The sequence below is a fragment of the Falco punctatus genome (assembly GCF_963210335.1).
Source record: "Falco punctatus genome assembly, chromosome: 4".
Classification (NCBI taxonomy): Eukaryota; Metazoa; Chordata; class Aves; order Falconiformes; family Falconidae; genus Falco; species Falco punctatus.
In genome coordinates, this window is record NC_137583.1 from 111,235,106 (window position 1) to 111,251,415 (window position 16,310).

At 40.6% G+C, this 16,310-nt stretch overlaps 1 protein-coding gene across 1 annotated transcript; it reads right to left on the reverse strand.

The window, feature by feature from the left end:
- Nucleotides 1-113: 113 nt before the first annotated feature.
- Nucleotides 114-16,005, reverse strand: CCDC126 (coiled-coil domain containing 126). Its single transcript, XM_080382212.1, has 4 exons — nt 15,859-16,005; nt 4,917-5,048; nt 3,885-4,289; nt 114-1,394 (listed from the first exon to the last, which is right to left on the reverse strand). The coding sequence occupies exons 3-4, from the start codon at nt 4,120-4,122 to the stop codon at nt 1,213-1,215; spliced, it is 420 nt and encodes a 139-aa protein (XP_080238338.1). The 5' UTR covers nt 4,123-4,289; nt 4,917-5,048; nt 15,859-16,005; the 3' UTR covers nt 114-1,212.
- Nucleotides 16,006-16,310: the final 305 nt, after the last annotated feature.

The following is a 16,310-nucleotide window of genomic DNA, read 5'->3' on the forward strand; positions in this document are numbered from 1 at the left end:
AGAACACTTTTGGCAAAAGTCCCTGAACATAACCCCCCCCCCCCCCCCAAGCCCCACCCTCAAATATTCAGTACATTTAAAAACAAACAAAAAACAACACAAAACAAACAGGCTCAGTGTCACTTTCTCTTTAATATGACTTCCGTAACATTTTGAAATACAGTGCACCCACACTGCAGTTTACTTTGCTGTAAGGCTAACTTACACATAAGGCAAACATTACCTTAGCTCTCACATATTCCATGGTAAGATACCCTTAGTACATGTATCTCTGTTAAATGCAGAGATGCCTTGTTTCCCTTAATTGCTTTTCCTCCTAATCAAAAAAGGAAATCAGGGAGATGGTGTGCTATGCTCATCACAAATTGCAAGGTACTAAAAAGTTAAAAAGAAACCGCAATGAATAAAAATAAACAGTATTCACATATCCAAAACATATTTCCATCACTTAAATAATTTTATCTGCAATTACAAAATACATACACTTAAATATCTTTGTAAGAAATAATCTTCTAAGATATCACAGATTATGATTTGCTTTTGATAATCTAACTGCCCTAACTCCAGCGTAAAGATATACCTGGACAGTGTTACTACCTAGGATATCTTCCTATTATAATTAATTTTCTTAAATATACAGTAAATTCTCTCTAGCTATTCTGCCAGATAGTGCAAATAAAGACATTCTTTGGGTCACAATTTTAAAATATTACTGCCAATGCTATTGTCAATATTGTTTTAGTAAATGAGTAACAAAATATTATAAGTATACACATTTTCTAATATCTATTTAACAATGTGTTATCCTCAGTTACATTGGCTTAATGCAGATCACAAAAAATGAATAAGCTACAATACTGCTCACCTATCCAAATGATATGTTGTATTTATACTTAAATATATTTAGAAACCTACCTATAAGTTCCTCATTGCTTTCTGTATATTGTTATTATCCAATGGCATACTACATCAAATCATGATATCAAAATATCTTTAAAGACAACAAAGATCACTTCAGAAGTACTGTTCAAAGGCAATGAAATAATGCTTTGAGAACCTATGCACATAAGTTAGGCCTACACAGAGCCAGCATACAGTATAATAGTTTACACTTCTTTTACAGTCAGCTACTGCTTTGCCCTAGCCAGAGATAAAAAGCTTGTTTTAAATATTACCCATCATAGATGCAGCAAGGCAAAGTGGCCCTGTTTGCTATCTAGTGTTGCTTGCTGATTTTACACGTTTATTTGAAGTTACTGGCACCTGATTGCTAGTTCCATTAGTGGCATTTGCTGCTGAGCCATTCACAACGATGTAATCAACTTTGTTTTCCAATTTCACCAGGCGTTGTAAGATGTCATCCAGAAGAACAGCAATCGTCCTCTTAAGATCAGCTGAAGATAATGGAAAAAACAAAATCATATTATTTACTATGTGTGGTGAAAAAGAACTGCTATTTCAACATATTCACATCTTAAAGACTTGCTATCCTTCCTACTACACTTTTTGGGAAAGAATGCAGATTAGTATACAAGTGTGCAATTGAACAGCTGCTTGATTTTTCTTTAATACCATTTCTCTGTTATTTTAGGCAAGGAAGATACCACCATAATAGTGAACTGTGAAGGAAGCCAATTAAATATTCAAGTGTAAGAACAAAACCACTAGTTGGAGCATTAGACTAATGACTATTTAAAGGCAGTATTTCAAATTTCATCCAGACAACAGCACTACAATACCCAGCTATGACACCTTTTAGCCTCGGACAGCAACAGAATATTTTTAAATACTTTCCCGCATTAAAAAAGGTTGTCCTTAACAGCTTTCCTCTAAGTAGCAGTTTTACTGCAGGATAGATCTGTTATGAGAAAGTATCTTACCACTTCTTACACAAGCTATAAAGTATGAAAAAAAATTCCATACGTTTAGGCCTATACTGTTTGAAAAACAAGAGGAAGAGCAGAAAAAAAACCCCTATTTTGGAACATAAAAACGGTAACAACCTTTCAGCAAAAGCTAATTACACTGTTGTCAATGTTCCTATCACCACCTTCTCTCATTCTTGGAAAAAACGAACAAACTTACCAAGTTTTACAAGGCGTTAAGTTCCCCCCAACACAGGCAGACACACTCAGTCCCCCTTTCTTACCCTTGATACACACACACATACCCCAAATCAGTTCTTAACTAACAGGAAAAACTGGAGAGGAAAAACACAGATATTAAAGTGAAAAAAGAAGAGTAACCCAGATAAAATTAAAACATCTGTAGTAAATTTAGTAATTCTTTTAAAAGTCTCAGGTCAGTCCCTCCCTCTAAATTTAACTAGTTCTTGTTTTGTAATATCACATTGCGGGGGGGGGGGGGGGGTACAGCGGGGACGACATGACCAAAACAAACCAAAAAAACCCCACCAAACCCAAAAGAACTGCTTTTCAGTTTGAGCACGCTGCAGTACCATCCTGTGCTCAACAGCCCGGGGAAGGAATTGCCTACTCAAGTTGTACGTCTGATGATCAGCATGCAAATCAACAGTGGACTTCATTTTTTTAAAATTAAACTTCAGAAACAACCTCAGAAGGCAAATCTCATTTGGAAATACACTGTAAGACCTATATAGCAGTAGAAAGCTGCACTACACAAGGGTTTTATAAAACAAATCACACAGAGAAGTAATTACACAGTAAAGGCAGAAAATCCTTGAAGGCAAAAAAAAAAAAAAAGTGGGAGGGAAAGGGAGAAGAAAAGAAAAAGCGGTCTCTTACAAAAATGTTAACTTAATGAATGAAAGAATTAAAGGCTAAGCCATTTTGATACTGTTCTCCTCTTGGGTTGCCTCCTGCTTATCTTGTCACCACAGATTTGCCTCCTTGTTCCTGAGCAGCAGCAAAAAGCGTTCAGATGCATTTTTGCCCTTTGTACTCTGACCAGAGTGCCTATAAAGAGCACCCTAGAACTGGCAGAGTGCACCTTTTTAAGGATTCCTTAAGAATGGGATCAAAGTACCTAAATATACATTTTTACATACATATATATCTTAAGTATTTCTTTTTAAGCCTTTTTTCACAAAAGAAAAAAGAAAAAAATTTTCACAGATATGTTTTTTCCTTTATGACAGAACAGGTAGTTACCTCAAACCTAACCTGTAAGGGATTAGCTGGAGCTCATTGCAGCCTTCCCTCAAGAGAAGCTATGAGGGACCAGAGTTAAAATTAAGACATTTTTATAGTTTTTCTAAAAGATCTCAAAACTATGTTTCCTATATTTCAGAAGACAGTGAATACTGGTCACATATTCATCAAGTTAACAGGTAAATCAGACGGGTACGATGCAACAAGTACGAAAGCTCTAGAGACAAGGGACCTTATCTTCTAACCCAAGGGGAGATTCAGCTAAATTAATAATTGCCTTACAGTCTCAAAACTGCAGACTCAACTACTACGTTGCTTTCTGCTGCTTTTTTACTACTTAAAGAGAAGAAAAATTAAGAAATAAAAGCAGAAAGTTAGCAATGAGGCACAAGAAGAATCTGGAATGTTGAAATGACTTAATCTAAAACTTCCTCCCCACATAAAGCACATGCTAATTCCTCAATAGCTTAAAATTCAGAAAAAGCAAAATGTTACTGTTAATCCTGTAAGTAACAGTAGTCATACACATGCAGATATCTACAAAATTCCTGGAAAATAAAAGTCTCATGTCTCAAGCTTGATTTTGCACCACTTCTTAATCTTCAACTTCAGTGAATAAACAAAAATCAAATACAGAGAGTTTTTTTCCCTTGAAGAGCAATATATATTACTTAAAAGAAGAAAAAAAAAGTGTAACTTTAGAGTTTTCAGGAAAAGATACTGAAATAACTAGTATGGATTTTTTCCTCTTACCATATCCTGCCATAGATGCTGCACCACCACCATTCATTAAATTCTTATTTTCTTCTGCCAGTGCTTTGACATATCTTTTACTTAGATCTAATATCTGTCCACGCAACTCAGCACTGCTTTGGCGTCTTGGATACTGAAAAGTGTAGCGTAGCAACATCAAACCCCAAATGATGCCAAAAACTAGTAAAAACATGCTCAGTTTCTGGGACATATTTTTTCTTGAAAACGTTAGAAACATTTCTGATGAAGGCGAGAGGTGTGCTTTAATTTTAATATAAGTAATTGAACTTGGCTTTGTCAAATTATATTACATATTAAACAAAAATAAGATTTCTATGAAGTGAAAAATCTTCCTGGCTGGATCATCTTGAATACATCTTCTCATGTTGTAGTTGGTCTTGATTCCTGAAATTTGTAAAATATGACTTTGTTATTAAGAACTGCTGCAGTTGTTGAGGTCAAGGACAAATACCAGTTTCCAAATGCAGTATTATTGCATAATCTAGCATGCAGTTGTGGATTTGTATCTGCTGAGAAGTGCAGACATCTTTCTATCTCATGTTATTGACAAGGTTTCCTCCTCTTTTACCAATTTTTATTCTCCAAAAATCAAAACTTCTATGCTTCTATGAATCACCTTAAATATTTTAAATATTGTAATTTGAACTGACATTAAATCCAAATGCATTTCAAACAAAATGCAATATCTAGAAGAGACTTGTAAAACACTTATACACAACATTCTGATGAGTTTTACACATACATCTACACACAAGAAAAGGATCTTGTGAAATTATTCACTTGATTCTTACTCCTCACTTAGAAGCATAGGGCAAGTATAAACAGATAAAATGCAGAACAATTTCTTGGCTGATTACTTAGAAGTTGGGCATCATCCTCTTCTGATTTTACACAGCATTAAGATTTTTTGTTGTTCTGGTGTCTTGCTAATAAGTAAAGAAATAAACCCAAAATTAACTGGCACATTGCATCCACTTTTAGCATTTTACTACCACTGTAAAAATGTCTTACCATAGCAGGCAATTCTGATCCCTCAATAGATTAAGGCTTCATGAAAGAAACAAGTGGTAGGAAAGCTTCAGCAGTTAAACAGCAAATGTCCAGATAATCTGAAGTAATACAAGTCAGACATCTTCAGTAGCTCTGTATTGGGGGCAAAAAAACAAAACAAAGTGCAGGACTAAAGGAACCTTCATTTTCACATGGAGTGGTTCAAGTTGAGGGCCTCAAGCCACATGCTTTTAAAACAGAAATAAATTTTTCAACCTAACTTGAAGCAATAGTTAGGGAACAACACAGAATCCATTTCCATTTTATTATAAATGCATACATTTGAATGCCCAATAATGGATCGAAACATACTTTTTAAAAAACACTTGGTAGGAATCTCCCTGAAACGTGTCCCACTTCTTGTGTTATAAGACGGTGACAGCAGATGTTCCAGATTCATCATATATGTGTATATATATATATTTACATATGTATCATTCTCTTATTTTTCCCCCCTCAAATTAATCCAATCTTTTCAGTCTCTTTACATATGGATACCTCATATTTCTCATGTTTCAGCCACCTCTGAAATGTCTCCAATTATTCAATACTTTTTTGAGAGGGAGCTTCTAGTCTGAAGTGACACATTTAATAGAGTTCCTCACCACACTTTCTATAGTAGTAGTCAGGCCTCCATTTTTATTAGAATATTGAGACTGAATTTCTTCTCTTGCTAAGTACTCATCTAAACATAACTCCACCTCCACGGTATTTTACATTGCCTCTGCGGGCCAGTTCAACCGGCCTTATGCCACCGTGCCACCGTCTGCTGCAAACACAGGCGTTCCTGCCAGCTGGGTTCCAGCTTGTGCTTGTCCCTTATCTTCACCTTCACTCTTGAGATAATCCTCTCAATAGGCAGGCCGATATGACCGATTCAAGTGGCAAATTTTTGAGGTGTTCTAAAATCAACATGCATATCTAAATTATCCTCAACATGATCCACCCAGGGCAGGGGCAATATTAGGACTTGGACACCAAAAGTGCTGTAAAGTAACAAGTTGTCGCGTGTAAAATTCTTTCTAGTAACTGCCAGTACATAAAATCTTACTTTCACTGTTTGGTGTACTAATGTGGGTGGCAATCACAAGTCACTGACGAGGAATAGTTTACTTCACCTAAATTATGGGATATGAGCATGCACACGGACAGATAGCCAACATGCAATACTTTGAAACGCCACTGTAAATCCAGTGGGATGTAATTTGTTCAGTGTGCCTACCCCCCAAAACTGTCTTTAAGACGCAAATTTATCTTGAGTACATAAAATAAGAGAGAAAACAATAAAAACGTACATTCTACACTATCAGTGCGAGTATTTGGAACTGTGGGGTTAAAGATCTCCTGAAACAGATCCCCCCTAAACATGAGCTAACCAGAACTTCTTTTCCCTAGTTCTTTGCCAAATCCATGGCTCTGCACTCAGACTTTAAAGCATAAACTGCACCTACATCATCATGCATCTACATAATCCCTGAATAGTCAAATATATTGAAAAATAGTTACATTTGAGGTCCAGGAGTAGGGTATTCACATGATGGCTCAGAAGACCAAATAGTACCTCTCCAGGAGAGACAAGTTTCAACCCCATTACTTTTTTAAAAAAAAGTCTGAAAATAACAGATAGCTCTTGCAGAATTTTGGTTCAGTTCTCCACAGATCTCCAGCTGTATCTCATCCTGAAGCATTTAGACAGTATCACTACAGAGCTTTGGAGTGGAAATAACTCTGCCATCACGCTGTAAATAAGACCACAAGCCAGGATAAGAGTCCCAGCCAAGAGGAACAGATTGAATAAACTCCTGCCAAGGAGCAGTAAGAATTGCAGGCTGGGTCTCTGCCATGTATCTTTGATGCACAGTGCACACGCTGGCTATTGAAACTAATGGAAATCAAGGACTTAACCTGCTGGGCAAATGGCATAACACCCAAATACTAACAGTGGGCAACGGAACTGGGAGTAAGGTATACCAAAGTGAAGGGAACTATATGGACTTGTCACTTTTCCTATGCATTTTTAGAGGCCGCTCTCCCTTAATGAATTCCAGCGTAATTTCAAAGTTCTAGAGATACAGTCCCCTCCTCCTCCCTGAAATGTGCACTTCTAGTGACCCGTAACACACTCCATGCAAGACCATTCCTGCATTACATGGTGCGCAGTAACAAACAAATAAACACAAAAAGCAAGCTTATACCCGTGTGATTTGCAAGCAGGAAAAAAGGCTATCAGAGCAGAAGGTGTACTTATTAGGGAGAAAAATAGCACAATAAGTAAGATGGATGAATTGGAATACTCTTTTACCTCTTGTTGCCCTGAAGGGTCAGCACTTCTCTACAAGAACATTATAGTTTAAACAAAACCTGTCCTCAAAATGGACCTTTCTTTTCAGTAATTCAGAAGTAATATCCTGTGAGATAACAGCATAGATATAAGAAACACTGTCTCTTGTGACTGTCTTTTTCTTCTCCCTCATTGTCTCAACTCCTGCTTACTCACTACTCCCTGAGCAGGGGAAAAAGGAAGCCGAGACTTTCTTCTTTACACTGACTTAGCCCAAGTAGGAACCCAGGGCAACCACTCTTCAACCCCAGCTAAAGGGCTTTTATGGCAAAGGAGGGCAAGGCACTGCAGAAAGCAACCGGGAAAAAGGGCACATCAGAGCTATGCCTTGTTGGAATTCCTACCATTCCTAACCACAGAGACTGAGACAAAAGGAAGAGGACCATGAAGATGAAGGAGCACAGCCGGGACAAAATCTGAAAATCTGAGGACAGAAAGGAAAAAACAAAAACCGAACCAAGGAAAACAAACAAAACCAAAAAAACGCCATGACAAACACCAACAACAACAACCCCCCAAAAAATAAAAACAGCCAAAAAAAACTAACAATAAACAAACAAAAATCAAACAAAACCCCTGACCCAAATGCGCAGGCAAGTGGCAATCCAAGAATGCACGAAGAAGAGAGTATCTTCCAGATAATCCCTTCAACAGGCAGCCTGAAGTGACCAACTCAAGTGGCCATTTTCCAAAGTTCTTTAAAAATCAACATGCATATCTAAATTATTCTGAAAATGACAAGCCCAAGCCAGGGGCAACATTAGAACTTGGAACTACAAGCAATTCCTGAAGAGAGGATCTGAAACCAGGTTTGCCCTTCACAGACATATAAAGAGTTTGGGTTTCTTCGCTGTTGCCAGTGCTGGTTGTTTAAGAAACGTATTGCCAAAGACTGCCAACATGGATTTAGGATTGTCCAGCGGTACCACCGTGAACTAAGGCACTCATCCTCTCCAAAACAAAATAATGTCTCTATCCTCTGGAGCTGTGTTCCAATATCAGTCATATCTAAATTATATTAATTGAGTGCATGAAACAAAAGGAATAAGGGCCAAAGAAAAGGCAAGAGAAAATCCATTACTATATTTTCTATAATAAAGCAAAGTTCCAGGATCTCTGATGCTACTTAAACATTAGCATTGGACTTCAGTCTGAATACTGACCCTTCTCCACAGAAACCAGCCCACACTTAGAAAACACCATACTTGAATTTTGTTGCAAAGTCTTCCTCAGATGCTGCTTTACTTATTCCCAGCAAAACCCAGAGATTATATTCATGTAGAACACAAAAAACGCAACAGTCTGTAAGGCAAAGGAATGCCTCATACACCCTCTGAAACAACCCTGGGGTATCGTGAAAACAAGGCTTACTCAAACCCTTAAAAGATTACAACACACCCTACAGCACCGTCAGTTCTTCTAGTCAAGTCACCTCATGAAAGACCACTACATATTTGTCATCATTTTTCTATTCCACCCGAGAGATCTCAGCCTTCCTAAACCACTAGAAGTGGTTATCAGCACCAGCCTGGTAAATTTACAACTGTGCTGCAAACATGGTGTGTACCTTCTAGTTTTGAAAAATGTATAGGACAGATGAAGATGATTATTTGTAAGAGGAAAAGAAAGCAGCAGGCCTGTCCGGTATTTTTGGTAGTTACTAGTAAGCAGCTTTAGCAAAAAACTAACAAAACAGAATCAACAAGAGGCGAAGAATAAAGAAAGCTGAAGCCTGAGAATCCCATTCTGTTCAAGGATCAGAAAGACTTGAAGGATAAAGTCAAGAAAAATGCACTGAAAATAGTATTGTTAATATATAGTCCAATAAATTCACCTCTTTGGTTATACATTTTGAAAACTAGAATGGCGAATACTCAGGTAGTTGTTCTTCAGAGATACCCTAGAGACCTATATAGGTCTCTAACGAACTACTATATTAAGAAAGCAGCCTTGATAAACAGGAATTTTAATCAATCTATTACTTACTACCATAATACTTATCTGCCAAATTATGATCACTGCCAAATTATTATCAACAACACAATAGAGGAAATTCAAAAGCAAGTCTAGCTTTGCAATGAGTTGTTATTACTAACTGTATAAACACAAGAAGTGATTTATCAAGACAGAGATTTAAAAAAAGAAAAAGCCAGATACAGTCATAGGAGACTGCATCCAACTACAGACAGAGGAAGGAGGGGTAAAAAAACTTGTCATGCAACAGACAGCAGACAGAAATTAGGACAGTATAAATAAAAGCTGACAGTAATAATTACTATTAAATAATTGTACAGTATGAAATAGGAATTTATTACAATCTCAGTGGTAGCCTAACAAATTTATGAAGTTATTAAGGATTTTAAATTAGCATATTAAAATTATGTCTATATGAGAAACAACTCTGAGTACAGTGAGGGTACAGTATTAGTAAACAATAAGCTGTGCTGTAAACAGACGTGATGATACACCTCTACAATAGCCAACAAATGTTTCAGGAAGACAAAAATCACAGGGCAGTACAGAACACCAGAGAATATTTCCACTGTTCTATCAACTGTATCCTACCAGTTTCCTTATTTTTATCTATTTAGAGTGTGCTCCACCCAGCCCATTTACCTCTGCATCCTCCAAAATCTTTTGTTTTCCAACAGAAAACTTTGAGCATCACCATTACTCAGCTGGCAGACATTGTGCTTACCATTCCAAGAGCAGAAAGGCTAGTTCTATGTTATTTGGAAGCCTGCTAGCACAGTCGCTGTGCAGCAATGAATATGGGAAGTCTAAAGAATGACTGACACACAAAAACGCATAGAATGTTTCCACTGACCAATTTTTCACCGACCAATTTAATCTTTGAAGACAGGGGCAATGAAATAAGCACCAAGAAGCCCAGAAATTACATGCTGAGACTTTTTGGAACACCAAAAATGATGTCTGCATTCTGGTAATTTGCAGTCTTAGATGACTGTTGGTTGGTTTAGCAGTAGGAGAAAAATTGGCATGAGGTGCAGCTGACAAAGAGGTGCCCAAAGAAGGAAAGCGTGTCCTGTTACATAGGACCGTAACTCCTCACAATACACAGAAACTTCAGTTCTCTATTCCTAGACATAACACCGTTTAATAAATCATCTTACCCACATAATTCATATTTTAAACTGGTGCCCAAGGAAGAACCACAATCCTCGTATCTTTAACAGCACATGAGATCTTGACAAGATGTCAATAAAACCATTTTCCTGTACCGGCACCTAGGTACTGGTGACTGGCAGACCAACACTACCTTTTGGTTCCCAGGTTCATTAATCAGGTTCATTCAGACAGCTGCATAGAACCATAAAAGAGCAGAACATCATACTTGGAAGCAAACAATTAACAGCAGTGCATGTCCCCAGACAAGTGAAACCATGTTGCAGCTGTATTTTGACAAGATCAGCTCTCAGCTTGTTAAGTATTCCTATTATCATTGCTGTAAAATTTGCTCAACGGAAAAATGTCACCAGCAGAGATGGAAAAGAGAAGGATACCCTATCAACAAAACCTCAGCAATGCCTGACACAACAAAGCGCATCAAAATGCTGTATCCGTGGGCTGATGAGACTTGAGGGTCTTTTGAGGCTGCATCATAGATCAGTCAATAGAAGAGAGAATTTATATCACTACCTGCTAGGCTCAAGCAAAAAGAATAGCACTATACAACACCTTAAGGATAGGTAAGAAGGCATACGTCTAGCAAAATAAAAGGCTGCCCTATCAGTATGACAGCTGCTGGACCGCAGGTTTTAGTGGTTCTGTACCACTTTTGGGATGCGCTGCCAAAGGAGTCTGCCTAGTGCTTGGTGTCTTTTCCAGGACATCTATCTATCTTTATACCTTATCCCACAGCATATGTTCCTTCGTTCCCTGTCTCTGCACGCCCTAGACTTGCAATTAACCAAGGAACTAGGAAAAAAAAAATATTATCTCTTTGCCTTATTGCTACCTGCCTTTCAGGGAATACCTTTAATGGATATAGTGAAATCATAGAAAGCCATGAGGTTTAAGAGAATAGAAAAAACGGGTAACTAACTATCAAGAATACCTATTCTTCTACAGTGCTGCAACAAAGAACGAAAATCTTGCATGCTCCCACCAGTCCCTGTCTCTCAATGCAGCCAAAGGGTATTCTGGGCCAACAAAAGTCACAGCTCACCAAGCAGACAGATGTTGTCACTGCCTACAAGCTGCTGGGACAACCTCAAACGTACCTTAAACCAGGAAGAGTTTTAACCTCCTACAGGCTTCTAAGAACAGCTCACAACCTATTTGTTTTGTTGCTGGACTTTGAGTTGAAAGCAAAAACATACTGCTTTAGACTTGACAACCCACGCATCAAGTTTACAGTGGCTCTGGTATAAAATTATCTGAGTGCCCAAACACCAGACTACCTTTTGCCTGTCTATTTTAGAAATACTGGTAACTTGCTTCTAATTTGAATTAATTGTAGTCCTATTTGCATTGTTTTTATTTTACACTTTCTGTCCACAATTGCTTTTAATTTGCATTACATCTAAGGAGACTGCTTAAGTACTTTTTGATACCTTAAAGTATCCTGGCTTTTTTTCAGTGCCTCCCTCCTATATTTTGCCTACTACTGCCAGTGAACACTTTTAAAATAAACCAACTATTTAAAAACAGAAGGTTCCTTGCCTGTGGGCAGTCAGCCAAGATTCAAGATTTTGAGAAGGGAAATGACTTGGCAAGAGTTGTGAAGAAAACTAAAGAAAGCAGATATCAATGGGGACAGCATGTTATACTTGCTGAAGTTCCCCTCCTCCCACTGGGTCCATCTGGGCCTCAAAATGTTTCTATGTCTCTGTATCAGCTTCTTAAAAAAACAGAACCCAACAAAATCTCAGCTTCATTCCATCTGGGACACTTCTCTATTTTTCTTTATGCTTTATTGCTGCCGGTCAGGTCACACGTAGGACCCTTGCTCGTAAGAACCGCAGTTATGACAGAGCACGCGTTACCTTTTTAGCTTCCCATTTCCCTGGTAAGATTGCCACAATTTTTTCATTGCATTTGAACACTAGGCTATGACAAGTACTCCCCTGCAAAGTCCCAGCTAGTACCTCCACTCCCTTGTGAAATTCCACAGCTGTGTTTGCACCACTCTTTCCAAAGCCCCTGGGCCTCCAAAACTTCCCTCTGAGATGATAATGTTTAGCTAATTTTAGCTAGTTTAGAGAGCCATACCTGCAAGATGATAAATGTAGGGTGCTGAGAAGAGAGATTTTCACTGAACATTTTAAAGAGAACTAAAAGGAAGTGGGGGGTGTCATTAAAGAGAACTAAAAGAGGAGGGGAGGGGGGAGTCAACTAACAAAGCAATGGTTGCAATGCTGGAGAGATCGGTCCTGCAGAACTGGTTGTACATGTAGACGCAGTGCAGCATCCACACAAACACAATTCTGATAGAATGCTAACATGAAAGCTTGTACCACTGGGGAGAGAGGAAGAATTTAGCTTGTCTGGTTTTATTTCAAGAAACCTGCAGAATTTAAACTGAGTATGGACGTGTGCAAGGTGTCCAGCAAAGTACGTTTCGGTGGCAAAACTACAATACAGACCGGGCCTCAAATTCATGCTCCTTCCCAGGAGGCTGATCCAGTTGAAGATTTTAGAAAAATATCACTGGAGGAAACATTCACGACAGGTAAGATCTCTTCTTCTACATCTTTTTATTATTTCTAGATTGACTTGTCAGCTTATGTTAGCATAGTAAGGGTTATGACAGAAAGTAGTTAAGCACAGCACCACAGTGGTATGCACTGCAACATGTTTTATTGTTTAAGTAGAAGGTACCCAAGATTTAACTGGATTATATATATCATGGCAGCCTCTTATTTCTTTGATATTACTGAAGAGACCAATTTCAGTCGAGTAAGTTTTAAGTCCTCTTGTCTAGGCCTCTAGTCTAAGCTCTGGTTTACATAGGCAAAGTACCTATTTAGTTCTGAGCAATCCAAAATTAACCTTTTAAATTGGCAAATGGTAACACAAATAATTTTTGTAAAGTTGATAATCATAAAAGAAAATTTAGAAGACTATTAATAATGCTTAGTTGAGGAAACCCAGCCCATCTAATGGTACAAGTTTTCAATCACAGGTGAAAGAATTTGTCAAATAACAAATACCATATGAAGTGCATTTTAGCAGTAAACTTGTATCAGGACAAAACACATTCATTTGCATGACCGAACCCCACAGATTTTTGACAGCTAGTCAAACAATTTAATGACTGTTTTTGACACTTACTAGTCTTCAGATACATTGACTACACAGCTGACAATTTAAGCTGACAGCATGCATTTATCCTACTTACAGTTTGGGCAAGATACAAAAACTAGCACCCTTAACTATTCTTGGAAAACGTACAAGTGATCATGAACTCCCAGGAAAATATCTTACTTTTAGCAGTTAAATGACGTCCAATCCCCACGCTAAATCACAGTATATGATTAACTAATACCAATGCCTCCTTCAAGAAGCTAGAAGCCAAACAAAATCCCTAAAAGCAGAGACTACACAAGCTTAAAAAAAAAAAAAAAAAAAAGAGTAAGGAGCTTTATTTCCAACTGTAAAAGTTTTAGGAAAAAGACCTATTTACTAGACCAAAGGAATTCCAGCATAATTACTTAACCCTCTAGAGATCTCAAGTACCCAAAATGAATTATTAAAAATTATATATTCTAACACATAAAATAACAAAAAGAGGCCAGAATAATTCAGGCTTTATACACATGGGAGTCTCCAGCAGTCAAAACGGGAACAAAGGTAGCAATAAATTTCTACATCTGATCTAAAACTGCAGTTGCTCCACTTGCAACACTAGAATAAGATGCTACTTACAAAGTACTATCCTCTTCATATTGTTTACTTTCTTTAATATTCTCATGAGCGAGAATGCAATTCATGACATTTGCTCCAAAATAAACACATTAGTTAGAACAAATCACATGCATCACGCTCAGCATGTTAATACTCTGAAGGTTCTGTTGAAAAAAAAAAAGTCACAATTTCTACAAAGCTCACTTTTCACAGTGAAAACCTGTGTCGTTCCCCAACCCCCAATTCACCCACTGAGGTGGCAAAACAACAACCAAAAAAACCCCAAACAACAACAACCCCTGTGCCCCCAGTTGTTAACCTGACCTACACTGCACTAAGAAACTCCATATTATGTCATAGGACAGAACAAAAATTCTTTCTGCTTTTCTTTGTGGTACAGAAACACAAAAACTACGCTCCATTCTAGTTGTCAGTATCTTTTAGGTTACAAGATACATGAAAGAGAATTTACAGGATGCTACCATGTTAGATTAAGAAACTGAAAAGAAAGTTGATTAATAATAAATGATTAACGGTGCTATAGAAATAAGGAGAGATAACAGTATATAGTGAAATAAATTTAATGCAGGATCAAAAATGTAGTTAAAACATCATCAGATGTTACATATAAAAGCCGTTTTATTGTACTGTAAGAAGGAAGCATTATTCCACAACTCTTGCTGTCAAGAAGTTTTATACAATATAATATCCAAAAAGCAAAACAAAACTTTTTTTATGCAAAGCTGTTAGTGCCAATAGATCACTTCACCTAACATTGTTAAGGATCTTGCCTTTGCTTGAACAGGAATTAAGCAAACAAAGAAAATTTCCTCCTCCTAAGTGCCATCACATCCCTGTATGCATGCTCTACCTCTTCGAAAGTTAAGTCCTTACACTACCAGCAAGGCATCAATCTTGCCGAGTCACTGCAGTCATAGTTTATGACAGGAAGACCACTGCACACGAGGAAGGAAACCAGCAAACCCTTGTTTCCTTCAGGGCTCCCTCCCCGCCCAAGGGTACTGCACCACAGCGGTGGTTACCCAGCCGAAGGGAACGCTCAGCCGCGGCGGGCAGCGGCACACCCCGCACCCGAGCAGCTGCCAGCGGGCTCTGCGGTGGCCCCGCCACCAGCCACCGGAGACCCGCGCTGCCGCCGGTAACCGGAGCTCAGGGAGCAGCACCCCGGGGGACCGACCTGCAGGCAGCGCCCGGGCAGCCCCGCAGCACGACCCGCTGCGCAAGGGCACCGCGGGCACGGGGGGCGCAGGGGGGGCTGGCGGCTGCACAGAAGCACGGCCGAAGCCAGCAGGAGGATAAACCTGCCCCGCAGCGGGGGGCGAGCCCGAGGGAGGGGGAGCTCAAAGCGGGGCGCTCAAGCGAGGTGAAACCCGGGGTTCGCCCGGCAGGCGCAGCCAGGCTGCGGCCCCCCGCCTTCCCCTTCGCCCCCCGCGGCCGAGCCCGGCGCTTCCACCCGCACCCGCCCGGCGGGGCCGCCCCGTCTCCCCACACGGGCTGCCGGGCCCCCGCCACCCTCGCGTCGACCCCGCTCAGCCGGAGGCCCTTCCTCGCCCCCTCCCCAGCCGGGGGGCGCAGCTCCTCCGCGCCGCGCCCCCGTGTGCCGCCCGGCGCGGCGCCTCCAGCAGGACGCGGCAGCCCCGTGGCAAAGCCCCCCCGGCACCCGCCCGCTACCTCCGCTCCCGGCCCGCGCCCGCCTGACAGGCGCCGCTCGCTCCGCTTCCGCCCGCCTCGCGACGCACCGCTCCGCACCGCCCAAAGCCACGCCCCTTCCCCCCGGCCCGGCCCGGCCCGGCCCACCGCGCCGCCGCGCGCCCCCTGCCCGCCTCCTCGGCCGCCGGGGGCGGGGCGCGGGAGAGGCGGGGCGGGCGGGAGAGGCGGGGCGGCCAGGCCAGGCGGGGCGGGCCTTGCTCGGACGAGGAGGCCCGGCCTCAGGGCCTCGGTCTGCCGCCAGGCCGGCGGGGACAGCCACAGCGCGTTGCCGGGGAGCGAGGCGGGCTGCGTGAGGGCCGGGAGGGCGGCACGTAACTGCGGGCCTGGCGGGCCTGCCCGGAAACGTTCACCGTCGGGCTCCGAACAGGAACGCATGGGAAGCTGGAAAGCTGCGTGGCCGTGGCCGGCAGTTC

What these genes read in the sequence shown, in the direction of transcription:
- CCDC126 (XM_080382212.1), bottom strand. Translation starts at nt 4,122, where the DNA reads ATGTTTCTAACGTTTTCAAGAAAAAATATGTCCCAGAAACTGAGCATG. An exon ending in AGCATCTATGGCAGGATATG is followed by an intron (nt 1,395 to 3,884) that starts GTAAGAGGAAAA and finishes CATTATCTTCAG; the next exon opens with CTGATCTTAAGAGGACGATT.